Raw genomic sequence first — 19,797 nt, forward strand, 5'->3', positions numbered from 1 at the left:
TGAGTTTAATGACTGGCAACAAAATTCAAAGTCATTCATAAACCTCCAGAAAGAGCATGTTTCTTCAGCATATTCGATTTTCCTGTGTTTTATACCCTGACACCCTCTACCTTCCAGTCTCCACTTCTGTCTGAGTGACTGTCTGACAGGGACAGTTCCCAGGTGTGGAATGTCATTTTGTGGAGCACCAACTTATTTATTTTTTCTCCCAAACTCAAAGCAAATTATTCTTTAATGATTAAACTTGGGTCCCTTGTGATCTGAGCCCAACCACCTGGGCCTGTTGCCAGATTGTTTGACTAGGACAGGAATGAATTTCTACTCTAAGTAGGAAACTTCCATCACTGTTATGGTCTCTGTAGAGGTATGACTAACTGCAGTCACTGCCTGAAAGTCAAGTTAGCAGGGCACTCACCAGTCAGTTTTTCTCCTTACTATTTTCCCTAAAATCTGCTTGATCAGAAGACAAAGAACAGAGAATGAAAGAAATGTCAATATACATAGTTTTTTAAAACCTGTATGGACTTGGCAAAGCATTAAGCACCACTGAGTAATTTCAAATAATATCTATGTTTTTTTCACCTTTTATTGGTGAAATTGAACACTATCAAAAACTAAAAGACTTTCCAAGCAAACACCATTCCCACCGACTTCAGTGTTGACTAAGTGTGTGAATACAGAAATGGGAGGAAGGACCAGAATTATAGTAAGATTATGCAAAGCAGAACATTTTTCTATCATAAATTCATCCTTACATTTAGGTGCAGATAGTAGAAATTCAGAAACAGAAGATCAAGAATAAAAATAAACTCTTGATGGAGGACAATGATCTAGATGGTTGTCTTTTTCATCACTGAACTGAAATGTTTACCATGCAGTAGTGCTTGATATGAAAGGAGGTCCTCACAAAAGTGCCAACATTACCATAAATGCCCAAACAAATTGGATTTTCTTACCATCACAGGTGAAGTCCTGGACATCTACATCTTGGATTGGAATATCCTTTAAGAAAAATGGTTTCAAGCAGCGTGGATTTCCACTGACAATTCTCTTCTTCCTCAACCATTTTCCCAGCCAGGCCAAATGGCAGTTGCAATTAAAGGAGTTAGCCAGCAAATTACTGAAACAGAACAAGACATAATTGCATCAAACACGAACATACAGAAGTACTGAAATAACTACAGAAAGATGATGGGTTCCAAGTCCAAGCTCTTTCCTGCCATCTGTTTCTGTGAGAACCTCCTCTGTTCTACAGATGAGGGAAGTTCCATGCAGGCTTAATACTAGGACTAGGGTTGCAATTAAAATATATGTATACACACATATATATGTTTAGAAACCAAAGTACTTACTGCTGCAACTAAATTTAGACACACACACACATCACTACCAGGGCTGTATTTACAGTGGATTTCAACCCAAGCTACAGCTCACACCCAGGTCTAAACTCACCTCATGCACTGATCTTCAAGGTTGTTACTTGATGTAATGCCATAGGAGAGCTTAGCACTGCTAGCCCTTACCACAGACTTACAGGTCCCAGCCCCTCTGGGTACAGCCAGGCTGGCTCAGCACACTGTTCCTTGCCCCACTTGCCTGGGTTGGAGCCCATCCAAACCAGTGCCAGGTGGGAGCCACAGGAACCTGCATTTGAGTTCCCTGCATACACGTCTGTTAAGCAGTACTGTCAGCTTGAGCCACTTGCTAGGAAGCTTTCTAAGGTCAGTATACCTGTCTCGAAAATCACCTGCTCTGCTGCCTTGTGAAATCTGTGAGGTCTGCATCAAATCTTGCTGCAGCTCCCAAAATACTGTTCAGTCACAGATGCAGCCTGGCTGTGGCATTGTGGTGTGCAGTACTCCAAGCAACCATGACAACATCTCTCCATGAGAGGGATGGATTCTTAACATAGCTTGGGTTAGCAGGGTTTTAAAAAGGAAAGCCCTGGCCAGTCTGTTGTCAAGCCATGAAAACACAGATATATAACAATTTATCAGTGGAGTGCCTGTAACAGAGAAAGTCACTGTAGAAGAGATACCATTAATTCCTATTTCTTAATTGGTTGTGATCCTTTGAAAGAAAGGAGTGTAAGGTAAGAGTCATTTTAAGCAACTCTCTTTCCAAGCTAACAATAATTAGTGCTGAGACTCTTGGAAAACACTTTTTACTGGGGTCCTGTACTGAAATGCCTATTCATACTTTGTGTAAGCTTTTTTATGACTGAACTTCAGGTGAAGGAAAGAGGCTGATACCCTTGGTAAAAGAAAGAAGGCTGGACCACCTTATGTACAAAGACAGGGAGTATCAATAGCCTCAATCTAAAGCTGCTTCATTGAAGAAAAATGAGTTGTCAGAGCCCCATGTACGGAAAATGAAGTGTCTAAATGAATGTTGATGGAGTTCTCACATCACATGTGCATACGCCTGAGAGTCATGATTTTGGTAGAACAGAAAAAAGATTACAATGAAATTTCTGGAAAGCAGAGCATATCTTAAAGACAAAAAAAATTAAGGCCCTAAAGGTACAGATAATGTGAATGCAGATGTGGTAGCTGAAGACCTTTTAAGTCTTCACTTGCAACATTTAAAAACCTAAACATGTAGTCAAAATCACATTATGTTTTCAGCCAAGCAATTCCTTCAGAAAACAATCATGCTACAGACAAAAACATATGGCACAGTTGAGGTGTGGCAGCAAGAAAACAAACTCAAACCAATTCTTAAATTACATAGGTTCTAGGCCAACATCCCAAACCCACAATATGATTTACAGCTGCTCTCTGTTGTAAAAAAGCATATTTCAGTCACTGCACTAGCCTGGTGCTCTGGGTGTGTAATTGCAAGTGGATCTAGCATGGACATTGTGTAGAGGGAGAACTGAGGAGAAGAAAAACCTCAGCATAATGCTCAATAATAAAATACTCAATAACAAAAATAATCAGTTTATGCTGATTAGGATGCAAAGGTAAGGCCAACTTGCTGTATAAAGGTGAGAAAATGAACAGGTTACACAGGAGCTTTTTGACAGAATGCACAGAAAAGCACTGAAAGCATTACTCTAATTCAGTTACGTTCCTTCTGAATAGTTTTCCATTTTTTTAACCCATAATGGGACCACATGCAGGTTGCTTGTATATTTTCCATGCTGACATGCTTTGGCATGAACACAGTGTTTAAAGCAAGTATTTAAACCTCCAATGCTAAGTGAGCCAACGTTTCAAAGCATTTGTTCCACTGAGGGAAGAGAGCGAGACCACATTCACAGAACAACTTCTGTGACACAAATCCTTAGAATGAAATAATCCCCAACTGGAAACCAACAGCAGGTGTATATAATCAGGTTTCTGGCAAACCTGCAGCTCTGAATGTAAAGAACATTTTGCACATCTAGAAAGGATCTTACTGGGACATATCAAAAACTTCCAGAAAAATTCCAAGGCTTAATCTACAAAATATTCCCATCAAAATAGTAATTATCCTTTTCTACAGAGGAGAGGTTGCTTTGACTTAACATGTTACTGCTCACTAGCTGAGCAGTAGTAACTATCCACAAATCCTCATTTTCTTCTTAGCAAACACAGGTAAACATATGACTTAAAATGTATTAAATCCTCAGATTAGAATTTGGATCATACTTTTCTTGGGAACTAAGAAATAATTTGTTACCTGTAAGGTTAACAAATAGTGAAACAAATCTATTACACTGAAATTCAAATAACTCTAGGCAAAAAAGGACAAATTTATCTTGTCACACATTACCCATGTCCTCCTGTCACTTTAGAAACACCTAAATTTTGTCCTTTGTCCAATGACAGAGCAGTGACTTTTTGCTGGAATGTAGCAGGAAGTTCATACATGTCCCTACATGCCTACTCTTCCCATGGCAAGACTGTGAGGCAACTTTTGGAAAGAAAGAAAGATCAAGGCTCACTATAAAGTATCTCGTAGGACTAGAGATTCTCTTCCTTCATTTGAAAAGCAGCTGAAAGTCTGAAAAGACATATTATTTGCAAAAGCTTTGTTTTGGAATCTGGCTATTCAAGTGGAGTTCTCAAATCACAAACAGTAATGTTGGGCAGCCACATTTTTAATAAAAAAAATCATAATTTAGTAATCAGAGTTCCTACACCTAAGACAGTGATTTAATCACTCAAACAGAAAAAAAGCAATCAAGCTTTTAGCAAAGATGTTGCACTAACATTAATCTCTGAAGTGTTTACTTAAGGACATAAACATATTTTTTAAATCAAGGGGGAACAGAAATCTTGAGGGATTAAATATGCATATCCTACTAAAAGCATCCCTTAAAAATTGCAAAGAAGCCATAGAATATTAACTATTTAAATGTATTCTAGTGACCTGCTAGAAAAAACATGCTGAAATGCACCTGGATATTATTGAAATCAGGTTGAAATTATGTCCTGGAACTCAGGTTTATAGTAGAATAGTTGCATGTCATTCTGATGAACCACTTATCATTCTGGCATTAGCTCCATGCAGCTGTTATGATACTAACTAATGAAAAAACAGTTCTGTTTGCAAATATGCCTGCTTGACTGTGTAAGGACTGAAAGACACAACTGAACTCTCTGTACACAAAGTGCAAACACACTTCAAATTAGGATGCTACAGTACCTCATTTGACTAGTAGTGAATTAAAAAACTGATATGTTTTAACCAATCACTTACAAATAGATATACCTCCTCCATTGAAAACCATTGGTCTGGGCATTATTTTCAGAGCTGTCAGCATTTTGATAATATCAGTAAGGCTGATTCACAAGGAGTAATAACAAAATGAGCCATATTTTTAGTGCTGTAAATATGCCGACATAAAAATGGAAATGTTAAACTTTGTATTAATTTCTGGCTCACAGTAACAGACGCAAAAATAAGTCATTACAATACCTGATTAACTCACAAAGTGTGGGTTGAACAGGAAAAGCAGTCATACTATCTGTCTTCAGTAGTGTTGTCATCTAATATATCCACCTACAATGGAGTGCTGGTAGGAGATGTACACATCTGAATTTTGCATTTATATGTGAAATATAACTATGATCTTAAACCAACGCCTAAAGAAGTCAAAAGTGCACTTTTTCCTCTCTGTGGATCAAGCACAGAATGAAAAGGTGTAAAGAATATACTATTTCATTAAGACATAGCTAGGAACCTGCCATGATCAACACGATTATAATTCAGTGCCAAAGCAATGCATTCTAATTAGCAGCAGCTTTAATCGCTGTTGCTAGAAATTTTAATAATATTTATTCAGAGCTGAAAACAGAATAAAATGGGCTGTCTTCTAACAAAACATGATGAAAACGTCTATGCAAACAAGGCAGGGACTTTATAGACTGATTTAGAGTCACAGCTGTTACAAGATCCACGGAAGGAAGCACAGGGACAGCTGAGAGAAGCAGGCAGGTATTGCTTGCAGTGAGAACAAGCTTTCAGCAAGTACCACTTGCTTTGACCAGGGACTTGAAAAGTCAATAAAAATAATCTGGTTGTGTTTCTCTCTTTGTCCATCAATGTCAAGGAGGCTTTTGGGACTACAGAAAGTAAATGGAAAAAAACCTCTGGGCTCTTTATGCTGCATGGAGCTAATGCCAAAATGATAACTGATTTGCTGGTGAAAAGTTCTAAGAACAAAATGAAAGTGTGAGCAAAAAAACAGCTGAGATTCAACATTTCTTTTTTCTCCCAAACATGATGGAGAATATTTTCAGAACCTGAAATGCAATAGCATCAATAGTTTATTTTGACTGGACAATTAGGATGTATTTTCAGGTCAGTGTGAGGGGAATTCAGCAGGCAGCTTCCATTAACAGCAACACCAGGGTCTCCACTCACAGTTGGAAAGAAAGAGCAGACTTTCTTTCCATATTTATCAGTCTGTACTTTATTAAAATGGACATGCTACAAAAAGCATGCAAACATATTTAAGAAGCAAGGGAAATAATTTAAAGGGGGTTGAGAAAAACAAGAATATTATCAGAAAAGCTTAGGTTGGGATTTTCAAATTCACATTCAGTAGTCCTTTTGGCTCTTCTGTCAGTACAAGCATTGTCTAGTATCTTCTGATAGATAACTAATATAAATGCAATCCAAGAAAGCTGCTCTTAAAATGTTAGACCGCACTGAAACTTAAGCAGTTTCAGGGAGCTGAAGTGTATGATAAGCTTTACACTTCTGAATCTGCAGAGACTGTATTACATTAACTTCTGCTGTGCACTGTACTGAGCTATGACATGGCAAAACAGACAGTCACCCTCTCTGAGACTGGCAGACTCCAAGTTTATTCAGCCACTCCAGCTGAAGCAATGCAAATGTTTTTCTAAATCACACCTTGAATCCCTCAAACCTGTGACTTCAGAAGGATGGGTTTTTCTTTCCCTAAATGAGGTTTTCTATCTATGAAGAATAAGTAGTTTGATTTTAAAGCTCAATGTTGTCATCCTGAAAGCATGGAAAAACAGCATCATGACAGGTTCATACTATAAAAAGATAACTTACATTGTAGACAAAGAGACCAACGTGCTGAAGGCTCCAGGGGTGATAGTGCTGATGTGATTGTCATACAGAGACAGAAGCCTCACTGAGCTCAGTCCAGCAAAGGTGTCATTGTTTATACAGCTGATAGAGTTGCTCCTCAGCATCCTGCAAGGATTAAAACAGGGCATTAGGAACTACTGGAAAATGGTATAATATCCGAATAGGTGGTCCCTTATCTAAGGGCATCACGAGATGCTTTGGCAAGCACTCTACTGTATTTTATTGATTGCTGAAGTACAACACAGCTATGGGAGGGATAGATTCATGCAAACTTCATCTCATGAATTTAAAATGCTTTAAAAAGAGCTCCACATCTACAGTAGTATGCAATTAAAATTATGACTAGTGGAAAATTTGAAATGAAACCTGAAGTTTTAACTTAGTAAATTCAGAGAGTAAGTGAAGATTTATTTCAGAGAAGGACTGCCAAAAATGTGTGACAATAACAACACTAACTGCATGACTCCTACCATGGATGTTTTTTGTAATCCACACTGCAAAAGTATGGCTGGAAACAGTATCCTCAGCAGAAATCAAGGAATAGCTTAGGAAAGATTTCCAGACGTAACACAAGCTCCAAAATGTCATTTTAATCATTAATTGACATGACAGCAGTAACCATAATATAACGTGGTCTTTGCTCAGTGCCTGTACCAGACGAACCTGTGCTGTGTTTTAGAAGATAAATCTCTCTGGGTTGTTATGGTAACAATGAACTCAATGATAAAGCCCAATTAATCTGAAAGACTGTAGTATCTTGTTTCACTCCATAGCAAAAAAAGGCTCATGTGTACTTGTTGCAGTGCATGCCAATCAACATCTGGGGCTATAACCATCAGTCCACAGTTGTGATATTCCTACTCAGGTGAAAAATTATTCAGTAGTTAAAGGATACTACCAAAAATCCACAAAACATTTGCAGCTCATGCTGCTTTTCCAGTGAATTGGTCCTCTAAATTGAGGAGGGTTAATTCCTCAGTGTCAAATTCATGCAGTGAATAATGAAAATTCAGACTCGCTTAGAAGTCTGGGTTTAAATCTCAAATTGGTATCTGCCAGTTGGGTGTTCAGATATTCCAGCAAAAGATAACTGAAAAACACTAGAGAAAGCTTAGCTACAGCTGGGAAGAAATTAACAGTGTACACAAAACCACTCAGTGTTTAAGACCTGAACATTATATTGCTTCTGCATTGCTGTTCTCTACACACAGTTACCATCACAGGCACTATGGTCTCAATAGTTTTGATCTTGCAACTGGGGTGCAGCTGTGTCAGAAAGAGTCATGGGACACAGAGACACCTTACTTGTGGGGTACTAAGCTGCCTGAAAACTGGGTCAAAACCACAAGCTCTAAAATGAATAGGGTAGTAAGAGAAGTAAGGCTCTTAGTGGCTTATCAGCAGGAGGAAATATTTTCTCAATTCCTCAAAAACCAGGCAGAAGCACTGCAAGATGGGATGACTGTATTTGGATGTCAATATAACTTGCACAGGCAATCTATTCCATTTCAGGTAAGATATAGTCTTTTAAAAACTGGACCATGATCCTGTTCAATGTGGTCTCTTTGTGAAAGATCACAATTTTGATGGTCAAGGAAAGTAAATTAATGGATACAAATATATGTCCTTCAAGCCCAAACCTTTGGTTTTGTATCATGGTTCACCATGCGCTGTGTGCCCTTCCTGAAGGAAAACCTATACTTACAGACTCTCATATCATGCTGTGTATCTTTAGACTGCTTTATCAGCTAGGGGGAAACATAGGTCAGGTCAGCAGGAGAGCTTGAATGTTAAGCATCTTTTTATTAAAAAATGCTGAATTTTGTTTAGGAGCACTGCCACAGGCTGCTTTACAGTATAAGAATTAATTTAGTATCTATGGACAGTGTTTTCAAATCCCTTAGTAAAGTGCATACATTAAATTAAAGACCAGATGCCTATAACCACAGAAAAGAAAATGTTAAAGCAACAGCAAAAGAAAAGTTCCATATTTGCCATTACAAGTCAAAGTCCCTGAAGCAAAACTTTGATTTCTTTTTACACTTGAGTAAGGAATGAAGTTATTGTGCTATGATACTTTACAACAAAAGAAGCATTTCCTGCTAATTAATAAATTGCAGATTTTAAATTGCATTTTGATTCTAGGAGTCTGTTTGCTGGCAGCATCCACCTAGTCAAGTGCTTGCTTTCTACTGCAGGGAAGATGATGCAAAAGAGGTTTTCACATCAGATCATACATATTGTCTGACATGAGTCTTTGCTGCCACCAGAAGCCTAGACCCCAGCTGTGTCTCAGGATGGTGGATGAAGTGGATTAGGCACCCCCTTAGAGCTTGTTGTCTTGTAACAAATATTTTAGCAGGGATTGCTGAACTTGAGCAGTTCCACTCAGCTTACAGAGGAACAGAGAAAGACAGGTCTTTGCACTTACAATGTTTTTAGCCCTGTCAGGCCTCTGAACATTCGTCCATGCACTGATTCCAGTTGATTCTCTGTCAGAATCAGTTCCTGCACTCCTGAAGCTCCATCAAATGTGCCTTCTCGGATCTCCTTGATCTTATTGTTGCTTAGATTTCTGGAAGGATACAACCAATCTCAGTAAGGATATTATTAGTGTGTTACTTCAAACATACATCATCACACTGGACGGACAAAGACAGAAAGAATATATGCCTTTTAGTGGTTATCTAGAGAGGCATTCATTCATCATGGAGAGGATACAGAAGTTCAGTAGCATAGTTACTGTACTTACAACTAGCTCCCCCCTTCACTCACCAAAACCACAAAACACTTGAACACTGCCACCCAAAAGGAAATGAGTATCACTTAATTCTGAATTCACAGATACTGCAATATGCAGCATTATTTTCTAAATATTTACTCTGCCTATATGGTCTCGAGATGTTTGCTTATAGATCAACATAGGAAAATTTCAATCTATAAAGTCAGATGAAGTTCTGATTAAATCCAAAATTAATCTTTTGAATATTTCATCTTTTTGAAAAAAAAACCAACAGTGACTAGAAAACTTCTGAATGCTAAAATGCTATCAGAGGTGCATAAAAATAAATGGCATTTAATTATTTAAAACATTCCAAGAAAGGCCATAAAAAACTTGGGCCTCAGTCCTCGAAGCATCTTCTATGATGCCCTGTATAGATTATTATGAATAATCCTGTTTGTTTACATTTATGACAGGAAACACTATTCTTCATTTTACTGCCTATAACAAAAAAAGAGAAAGTTAAAAGACATGCTCTTGCTCCCAAGAAGATGCCAAATTCCAACACTATTACTCATCCTGAATAGCACATTATTCCAGAAATGATCTCAGTACACATGCAGCATAAGTAATAGTTTCAAAATCCAATTCCAGGTGATATAAAACAAATGACAAGGTATCAGATTAACACCTGGGCTACCCTGCTCAGAAGAACAGGCAGTCTTATTGGGATGAAAGTTGACAGAAGACATCGCAACAGGACAGCTTGGCCTCAAACAGAAATAGTGTGGGTCTTGCTCTTTGCAGAAGTCATCACTTAATAAAAAAAAAGTTAAGCCTTGGAGATATGTTTCATGAGGGAAACTTGAGTATGCTGGTTTATGTCTGCTGAACAACTGTCAGACAGTGGGCCCTACAGCATGTGGCCCATCACCTCTTGCACATTCTGTGATCAGAAAGAATAGGAGTATGCCAGCAATCAGCCAAAAATAACATAAAAACATACAGAAATACTTACATGCAGATTTTGCTTTCCAGAAGTTTAGTACTTCGTGCTAACACTCACATGAAGAGTTTATGTTCAGTGTCAAAGCAAGTCAAAGAAGGGTATTCTGACATATGCATTTAATTTTGGGGCTCAGCTATTTCTCTAGTGGAGATGTTTACAGGTCAGCATCTCTTTTGAATGCTGGCATACATAATTGCTGCCAATGATCCTTTTCCTGGTAAAGATCATGTGCATGATGCACAAAAATAAATGGATAAATGAATGTTTGTAGTGGGAAGGGGAGGTGAATTACTATTATATATGTCTTTAACTTGCAATTCCCAGATTGCAGAATGACCTGTACTTGAAGTTACAAAGTTTTATTAGTTAGTTTTTTACCATCTAAAAGATAATTAGTCACATATATTTTAAAATGGGTGAAATTTTAATAGATTATTAGATACTCCAGGGAAAAACAAGCAAACATTGGACAGAAAGGCTGGCCATAATTAGCAAAGGAATTGGCACCTTTATACAATCCAAACCCTCTCAATTTTAATTGCTGCCAAAGAACTCCTGTAGATAGGGAACTTCATTTGAGTTAATAATGCCTGATCACTTCAACAACAAAAATGATCCAGAAATACAGTAACAGCTTCAGAAGAAGGTGATTATATATGCCTTTCCCATGCAAAAGATTTGCAAATCCAGGACTAAATGCCGTGGTGAAATCGAAGTCACTAGGCAGAGAAAAGACAAGCTTTACAAAAATAAATAGGTAAAAGTGACACTGTCCTGCAATTCCCTTTGGAGTACTGCCAAAGCAGATGTTCTGCTAACCTGGATTTCTTGATTCGTCCTCATGAATTAAAGCTTGTCATAGCAGAACACAACAACAACAAAAAAGGTAGATGACAGCATTTACTCACTTGGAAAAAAAAAAAAAGTAATCTCCTTAAAATCTGACCTACTAGAATAATAAACATGAGAAATTACACACTTTTCAGTATAGAGTTACCAGCAGAAATCATCAGCTACAAACCCTGACAAATGAAAGCAGTGAAACTTTTGCCTGCTCTGCAACTCAGAGAGCTCTGCTCCGTCCTTCCCAGCACTAAATGAATCTTTCCTATATGATCACAGCACTTGACAATCAAAAAAAATACTTCTAATAGACTTCACAGCAAAATTCTATTACAGAAAAGCCCCAACCTCTTGCAGTGCTAAGCTTCTGTAAGGAATTATTCTTACAATACTGCAAGACAGTGGAAAAATGAGTCGTGAGTATTTCCCAAGATCCATATGCCCTCTGGCAGGACCCAAAGGGGAACCTGTAGTTAACCTGGTCACTCAGGGTTATTGTTCCCATAAGGACTCCCTGATTTACCCCTGTGATAAGGTTTAATGTTATATCCAGACTTTTATTTTGGCCAAGAGGTCAAAAGAAATTTTCAGAAAGTCTGGGTTTATTTTATGTGGGGCTGTGAATAGGAAATGAGGAGATCTAAGCGACTATCAAAGTGACATTGTTCACACAGCTCACTTTTCAGCTAGATTTTATTTACTTTATGGCTAAAGTTTATAACAATATTATTTCTGTTGATCTTACAACCAAGACAGAACAAGCTGGATTCTATTCAGACTTCCTGGAATCATTAATCCTGCCATACCTGCTGGGTCAATGTTAATATTCCAGCATGGTATTCATCGCTGCCTGACGGACACACCTTCCCCCATGATCAACCACCAGAGCAGAGCCCAACTGCACAGGCTCTGCTTGGTTTCACCTTGAACCTTGTGCTTTTATCACACAAACAGCCTGTTCTGAGGGGGGATTTCCTAGAATATTTCTGTCGGTTGGTGACACATTTGGAATTCTTAATATACGTTGGGAGAAAAAACCCAATGCTGTTGCATTCTGGAGGAAAGATGTCTGCTAAGAAGGTTTTAGAGCTTTTAACAGTACTCTGGCTGGCTTTTATAGAGTGAACTGTTCTCAGAAGCAGGATGGCACTGGAAGTCTTAAATATTCCAGACAGACAGTGAAGTACAGCCTGTGACATTACCACTTTCATTCAGCAGAGTGATGGCCTCACTGGAAACAAAAGGAGGCACACGATGAGCCCAGTTGCCAAGTACCACAATGATCCCTGCAATATCATTTTCAGAAAACAAAGTCTGTTTCTTTATAACAAGTGACAGATGACTGCAACCTCCATTGCCATGGCAAAATTTATGCTTTGGGGAAAGAACAGCAGGTAACAGCTGTTTCCAAGGACACAAACTACTTTTACCTCCCCAAGAAACCTGAGATTCTGTTCTTTAGACTGACTTCTAGTCTGCAGACTTTGTCATTATTCAATTTTATTTTGCATGTAAAATGTGCTAAATCCTGGGCTCACACTCCATACAATTCAATGTAGGAGAAATATTTGCAGACAAATTAAGCCTCCAGAGGCAATTAAATACTAGAGGTGGGGGTGGCAGTACCAGCCATTGCCAAGACAGCCTGACACCTCCTATCCTAAGATTGAATTTTATGTTCACTTCATAACTTCAGCAAGATTTCACAGAATGAATTGTCAGATATCCCTTTCAGGTTTTCAGGTAAATATCTCTTATTGTTCTTGTTCTCCAAGACAAGAGGTCAGTCCCCTTTCCCCCCAGCAGTGCATGAAGTCCAGTCGTTCACCTGTTCATTTGGAATGAGAGCTCATTACCCTTTTTCTCTCTGCAGAAACAACTGCTGGGACCACAGTGGGAATGGCCAGTCTCCCTGAATTCCTGTAGGCACTCTTAAAGGAGGGTTTTTTGCAAATTTCCTTGACACAGATCTGTCACTAGTCTTAAACTAAAGTGAAGGACAATCAGAGGTCAATCATTCAAATGCCCATTCAGATATACAGATACCAGATATTCAGAGTAATTTTCAAAGAAAAAGAACTACAGAGATTAAAGAAAAAAGCAAAAAGGTGCTTTAGGCCCACTGTAAAGCTCTGAACTCTTCCCTTCAGCCTAGGAAGCAACGCAATTTCCAGACAGGTTTCTCTACCTGCTGCTTCCTTTAACCCTTGAACACACAGGGAATAGAATGAGACAGTCAATATCACTAATCTAATAACAGCAAAAATTCTTGTCTCATGCAGGCACTGAAAAATGGGTAGTTGATTAATACTCTTCCTCCTACATTTAGTAGCAGCAGTAAGACTTAATGCCAGAGCACATGCATCACATTCCTGCCACATGCATGGAACTGCTGCATCAGGTCCCTTAGCAGCTGCAGTCCCATCCACTGGTGTTTACCTCCATTTCCCCTCTTTCATGATGGAAATAAGCTATTGATTAGCAGAAGGACAATTAGCAAAGGCTCTGGAGCCCCCAACACAAGAAGGATGTGGATCTGTTGGAGGGAGTCCAGAGGAGGGCAACAGAAATGATCAGAGGGCTGGAGCAGCTCTGTTATGAGGAGAGGCTGAGGGAGTTGGGGTTGTTCAGCATGAAGAAGAGGAGACTCCAGGGAGACTTTATAGCAACCTTCCAATACCTGAAAGGGGCCTACAGGAAAGCTGGGGAAGAGCTGTTCACTTGGGCATGTAATGATAGGACAAGGGATGATGGTTTTAAGCTAGAAAAGCGTAGGTTTAGGTTGGACATTAGGAAAAAAGTTCTTTAATATAAGGGTGGTGGGCCACTGGAACAGTGTTTTTTGTTTTTCCTGATAATTCCTTTCCTTCACAAAATGGAACTAAGAGAATTAGAAAAAAGAAGTCTAACCTGGCATTTTAATGAAGAAGCTGCTGAGTAAGTTTACAACAGAAATCCTGTTCTACTTATATGAAAAAAACACCCTTTTCAGAAAGGTATTTTTGTTTCACAGGAAACAAACTCTTATAAAAACCTCTCATAACTATTTCATGCTGCATTTGTGCATAACAATACAGCCCTGTTGGGGCATGCCTACTACCTGCGTGACTGATGGGAACAGCAATGACAGCACCATAACTTGTTGGCAGTAAGTTTTAAATAAAAGAAATTAATCCAACTATCACAGCTTTCCAGATTTCAAAACATAACCCCTGAAGGCTTGATGAGGAGTTTCCTATTTGTGTATACTTTTATATTCTGTGCAGTTTTCATTCCCATTTACTCCCTACGTACATCGTCAACAGAGCACTTCAACAATGTCGACAGCTTCCCCCCAGTGCACTGTAATGACAACTTATGGATCTTTCATAAAATACAAGGCTAATGTATATGATTAATTCCCCAAGTCTGGTGGCCTGTACTTGCACAAATACAACCCCCACCCCAAACCTGCAGTGCTGCATCTGAAACTCTTGCAGAAATAGTACTGACATAAGAATCCAGCTAGAGATCTTACACGGCTTCAAATGGCTAGGAAGCTCCGGATGGCAGAAACCAAGCAAAATGAATGCAGAACAGAAAGCCCAGCTGGTTGGTTTCTCTAAACTACCTTCACTCTAGCAATAAAACCTTACTACACGTCAACAGTTAAATAAGACATTAGCAATGGGCACACAGGTTTAAAACTTTAAATAACTTCAGAAAGACCCATTTAAAAACCTCTCAGGAGGTTATCTAACATATGACCTTCTTTCCAAGATACAGCTCTTATTGAGTATATACATTGTACTCACACTGTTAACAGAATTATACAGATATATTTGAATGACTGACCTCTAAATCAGCTAATTGATTCTCCTCTCTAAAATAATAATGATATCTTGTAATATTATTTCCTTTAACTTTGATTTGAAACAATCACACTAGTTAGAGCCACACAACACATTCAAAATACAAAATCAAAAGGCCAAACATTATAGCCATCTCTAACAATAAGTATACCTCTGAATAAATTCTGGGACAGAATTCCCTTCTGTCCACATGAGTCAAAGACTTTACAAAATACAGCCTAAGGAATACTGAAATGTCAGCCTAGGGATCTTAATCTGTCTCTCTGGTTTCACTGGGTCTGTCCATCTAACAGGCAACTCTTTCAGTTTCCTTAAAGTCATTAAAAAAGCAGTTTCTGCTACTGCAGTACTAAACTATAAAAATAATCATTCATTCCTTATAATCCAAGACAGCATGTATTCTAACAAGCACGGAACTCAAACTTACATTTTTCTGAGGTTGGGCAATTTCTTGAAGAGTCCAATAGCTTCCAAAACAGAAATATCATTGTCATTCAAACGCCTGATAGGAGCAAACAAAGAGACATTTAATACTTCACAGATGTCTGTAGATATATCTCTGTGACATCAAGGACTGCCACACAGAGAACTATGACCTTTGTCAAGCAAGACACTACATGCTATCTCTCTCAAGACTCCTAGAGTTTAGCTTTGAAGAAAAGGGAACATAGAAGACTACAGTAAAAGCTTAGGATGCTTTAAGAATGTAATGCTAAAGGACATTGTCAGAATGCCTTCTTCTTCCAGTGCAGGGGATAAGGGATTATTATTAACCTTCACCTTTTAAAACCCTGTTTGTGTGACTAAAGCTCCCTTACCCTCCTGCTACAGGGGATATGCAACTGGAGATGTGGTCCTTTCCCATCACATTCTACTGGTTTCCAATATTAAAGCAAAGGACACTGTCTTGGCAGTGGGACACAAAATTCCTTCTCTGATTACATATAGCTCCATTTTTCTATGTAGAGACTTGGCTGGGATTTTGGATGCCTGGCTCTCATGTTTTTTCTATCTTAACTTCAGAGAAAGAATTTTTATGCGTGTTTAAATAGAATAATATCTTAGGTAAAATAAATAGAATGCTAACACAAAAAGAAAATTGTGTTTGAAGCAGCTACTAATACAACAAAAGAAATAGATTCTTAAGTTACTCAGTAATAAACATATTTTTGCACACTCTCTTTAGCAGTATATGATGTCTATAATTCCTCAAGAACCTTGAAAAGCACATATATTTTTTAAAATCACTTAGAGATTAACAATACATTAGTTGGTTGGACTTGATGATCTTCAAGGTCCCTTCTAACCAAGATGATTCTATGATTCTATTATTTAGTGAGAGCCATTCACACCCAGGTAGCAGGTACTTCTGAGATGGCATGAGTTCCTGATCACAGATTTAATTCAAAATAGCGAATCCATTCCTTAAATAAAAATAACCAGGTGAGAAGACAAAGAACTCAAAGGTAGAATGGAAAGGAATAATTCAGCTTGGGCAACCCAACAGGTGAACACTTCAAGCAGACACACACAGGCAGCTGATGCCCCAGGCCATGGCTCCTTTTTCATCCCTACAGCTGGCATGAATGCTAAGGAAATACAAGTGTAGTGGTGCTCCTTTGAAATAAAATTAACTTCCCCTTTTTCACACAGGGATTAAAGCAGAAGGTGCCTTGAATTGGTCTGAGTCCCTTTTACAGCCTTTAAAAACTAGGAATGCCAACATGCCCAGCTGAGCACATTGTGGAGAGCCAGCACTTACAGATCAGTGGTATATTCAGGAAGGTGACTGGGTAAGCGTGTGAGTTTCTGGTTAGTGCAGTCTACAATTGTTCCCTCGCAGCGGCACTTCTCAGGACAGACAAGGTCCATGAAACACTTCCCGGTGAATTTACTTCTGTAATCCTCTGACCCTGCAATAAAAGGAAAATGTACTCCAGCAAACAGCTCATGATACCTGCAGCAACCAGAGATTTTATGGAATCTGCTCTCAACACTGCCTCTTGTCAGCTCCCAGCTCCTTCACAGAATTTTAATATTTTCCAAAGATTTTTATGCAGCAAATTTTCAAATTACTCCCAAGACTCACCTCTGTTTTTTCACTCTTCTATTGATAGATTCATTCCTTGAGTAACAAGCCTACCTGTTAAGGTATTAAGGCATTTTTTTGAAGCATGTCTAATCAGCTGTTGGAGTCTGCTTTAAAGGAGCTCCAGCAAAGTAGCTTTTTCCCATTTGTAACTTAGTCCAGAAACAAGCAAACAGGTTTTCACAACAGCAGGAACTATCTTGATGCATTCAAATGACAATGGATTTTTAAAGATAGTGTTAAAAAGTCCAAAATTTTCAGATCTCAGTTATTAGACTTATATTTGAGAGCAAACTTTTTTGAGAACACCTTATCAATTTTCCAACAATCAGGTATCTTTATTAACTACGTTAAACAAACAGCAGGGGAAAGTAATAGCAGTTTAAATAATTTTCATTTTAATTAAGGAACGGGTAGACCATACTTAGTGAGAAGCAATCCCTAATGTACCATTATAACATGATTGCCAGACCTCTCTGACTAGGTTTTTGACCCATTCTAATGAAATGTTTTTCCAATTACACTCAGTGAACTAATCTGTCCTTTTCAGGTTTAGTTTTTCTCTTTTAATAACAGCAGGTTAGAAACTTGATCTCTGTGCTTCAAGAAACCAGGAGTATTAATAAATGTGTATGTAAGCAAAGTGTTGCCAAGACCCCACCATGCAAAACCTGCCCACTCACTTCATATTTCATAATGGAAGCACCAGAATTGTCTCAGGAACTCTGTGTAATGCCCAGCAACCATAACTGCCAGGCTTTCTCTGGAATGACTTGAGCAAGTTCAACCTGAAAACTTCAACAAAGACTTAGACCTGAGCTGAAATGTGTTGTTAGAGACTTGATGACATTCATCACCTGCTTCCCCTCTCCTGATACCAATGCTCATTTTATGACTGCATACTATTTTCAGTAAGAAAAAAAAAGTAATCTAAACCCCCTATTATTTTAATATATGTTACACATTACCTCCACGGGGTGCTGCAGGGAAAACAAGTGATTTTACAGGCAATCCAACATTTTGATTCCACAGAAACAGTATGGTTTAGTTTTGTAATTACAAACTAGACTGTAAGAAACATCACACACAGCTTTGGACATTACCACTTCTTGGGTGCTAAATACTTTGCAGGTTATCCTGCTTATGGTAAATTCTACATCTAAAGTGAGACTTGGCTACTGTTTTTTAACTGGACAGCACAGCACTTAAAATATTATGACTGCTTGGCATTTTAAAGCGTTGTAAAAATACACTCTAAGCCTTTCCCCACAACATCATCATTTAAATTCTTATCCTTTCAAAAATACTCATCTGATTTCCAGGCCTAAAAACCTCCGGCTGCGTAATCAGGCTAAGATGTTAAGTGATGAGCATATGATGGCTTGATGACAAGAACATACAGCTATTCTTTCTTAAGTCTGAGACAGTACATTTCGTTGCTTACGATCCCTTGGAAATAATGCCAGAGATGAACAGTGATCAGAAGCAGAGTTTATTAAAACTACTACAATTACAGTACACCTTGGAAAACCTACCAACATTTTTCAGTGATCAAAAAGTGTCTTGGAAATCCCCACATTAACCCATGAAGAAGCGCTTCTAATTTCCATTGTAAAAGCTTTCTTTGAAAGAATAGTCATGGAAGTCATGAAGTTACAAAGGGTAAAAATGTATTAAGTATAATTTTTAGTCTACTGATGGATACAAGATTCATCTTCTTATGGGAAAGAAAAAAAAAAAGGAGGATGAGAAAGTAAATGGAATGCTTTATGAAGGAGAAAAAGGGGGATATGTAACAGTAAAGGGTAAAAATAATTTTTTTTTGTTTTCTCTCAAGCTTTCTAGCAAAGTAAGTAAAGGATATTAACCCTATTTTGACTTAGCAGTCTCACTATGTCAATGGCACACAGCTCTCCACCCTGCATCACCTATAGAAAGTTCATCTTGCCTGAGCATTAGTCCGCTGCCTCCACACTTGCAAGAGGGGAAAGCCCTCTCAGCTCAGCAGGAGAGGAAGGGAGCAAACATCACCTTTTGTACTTTACTTTCTCTCTGCATTCTACTTTTTTTTTTTTTTCCACCTCTCAACTAGTTTAAATAAGGGTTACTCAGGTAAACACTGAGTTGAAAGGGATCAATAGCATGTACATGCTCAGCAAGTACTCAGTCATCCATTAGACTGTGAGACACCAGGAATCACCTGTCAAAGACTAGATAAAATTTACTATTTGACCTGAGCCTTGAGATCATTTGGACAGGTGGCTGCTCTATTAAGATATTCCCATCTGGGGTACTAATGTGAAATCCAGCCATCTGCCTGCAGAACTATTGAAGTGTGTGTATCTATTTCTACACACAGGGCTTTACCAGTGTACCATGGCAGGGCTCTGAGTGAACATGACAGGATTCAGAAGGTACAAATAACCATCACATGCTTGTAGAACTTCTTGCACACCATAAAATCACCTGTGGAAAGCCCTGGAAAAGAGATGCAGGACAGGTACAGAAGAAACACTTGGCTTCATTTACTACTCTGGACCAGTCATTTGGTCATTTTAATATACCTGAAAGCATGAGTGCACTGTACCTCAAGTAGAAGGACTCGCTGGACAGCTCCAATAGAGGGATGCAACTTACATTATTTATAAGGTAAGATGACAAAAATGATTTTTCATCTCTGTAGGTATGGCTTGAATCACCCTTGGGTCATATTAATCAACAGGAT

At 38.4% G+C, this 19,797-nt stretch overlaps 1 protein-coding gene across 3 annotated transcripts in view; it reads right to left on the bottom strand.

The window, feature by feature from the left end:
• SLIT3 (slit guidance ligand 3) overlaps nucleotides 1-19,797 on the bottom strand; it is a 481,507-nt gene that overhangs the window by 100,451 nt on the left and 361,259 nt on the right. For all 3 annotated transcript variants that reach the window (XM_051631304.1, XM_051631303.1, XM_051631305.1), the window contains 5 exons: nucleotides 16,746-16,896; nucleotides 15,411-15,485; nucleotides 8,990-9,133; nucleotides 6,520-6,663; nucleotides 957-1,120 (listed from right to left, as the gene is read on the bottom strand). In XM_051631304.1, the coding sequence (XP_051487264.1) occupies nucleotides 957-1,120; nucleotides 6,520-6,663; nucleotides 8,990-9,133; nucleotides 15,411-15,485; nucleotides 16,746-16,896 (678 nt within the window). The remainder of the gene's footprint in view (nucleotides 1-956; nucleotides 1,121-6,519; nucleotides 6,664-8,989; nucleotides 9,134-15,410; nucleotides 15,486-16,745; nucleotides 16,897-19,797) is intronic.

The sequence above is a fragment of the Apus apus genome, chromosome 13 (assembly GCF_020740795.1).
Source record: "Apus apus isolate bApuApu2 chromosome 13, bApuApu2.pri.cur, whole genome shotgun sequence".
Classification (NCBI taxonomy): Eukaryota; Metazoa; Chordata; class Aves; order Apodiformes; family Apodidae; genus Apus; species Apus apus.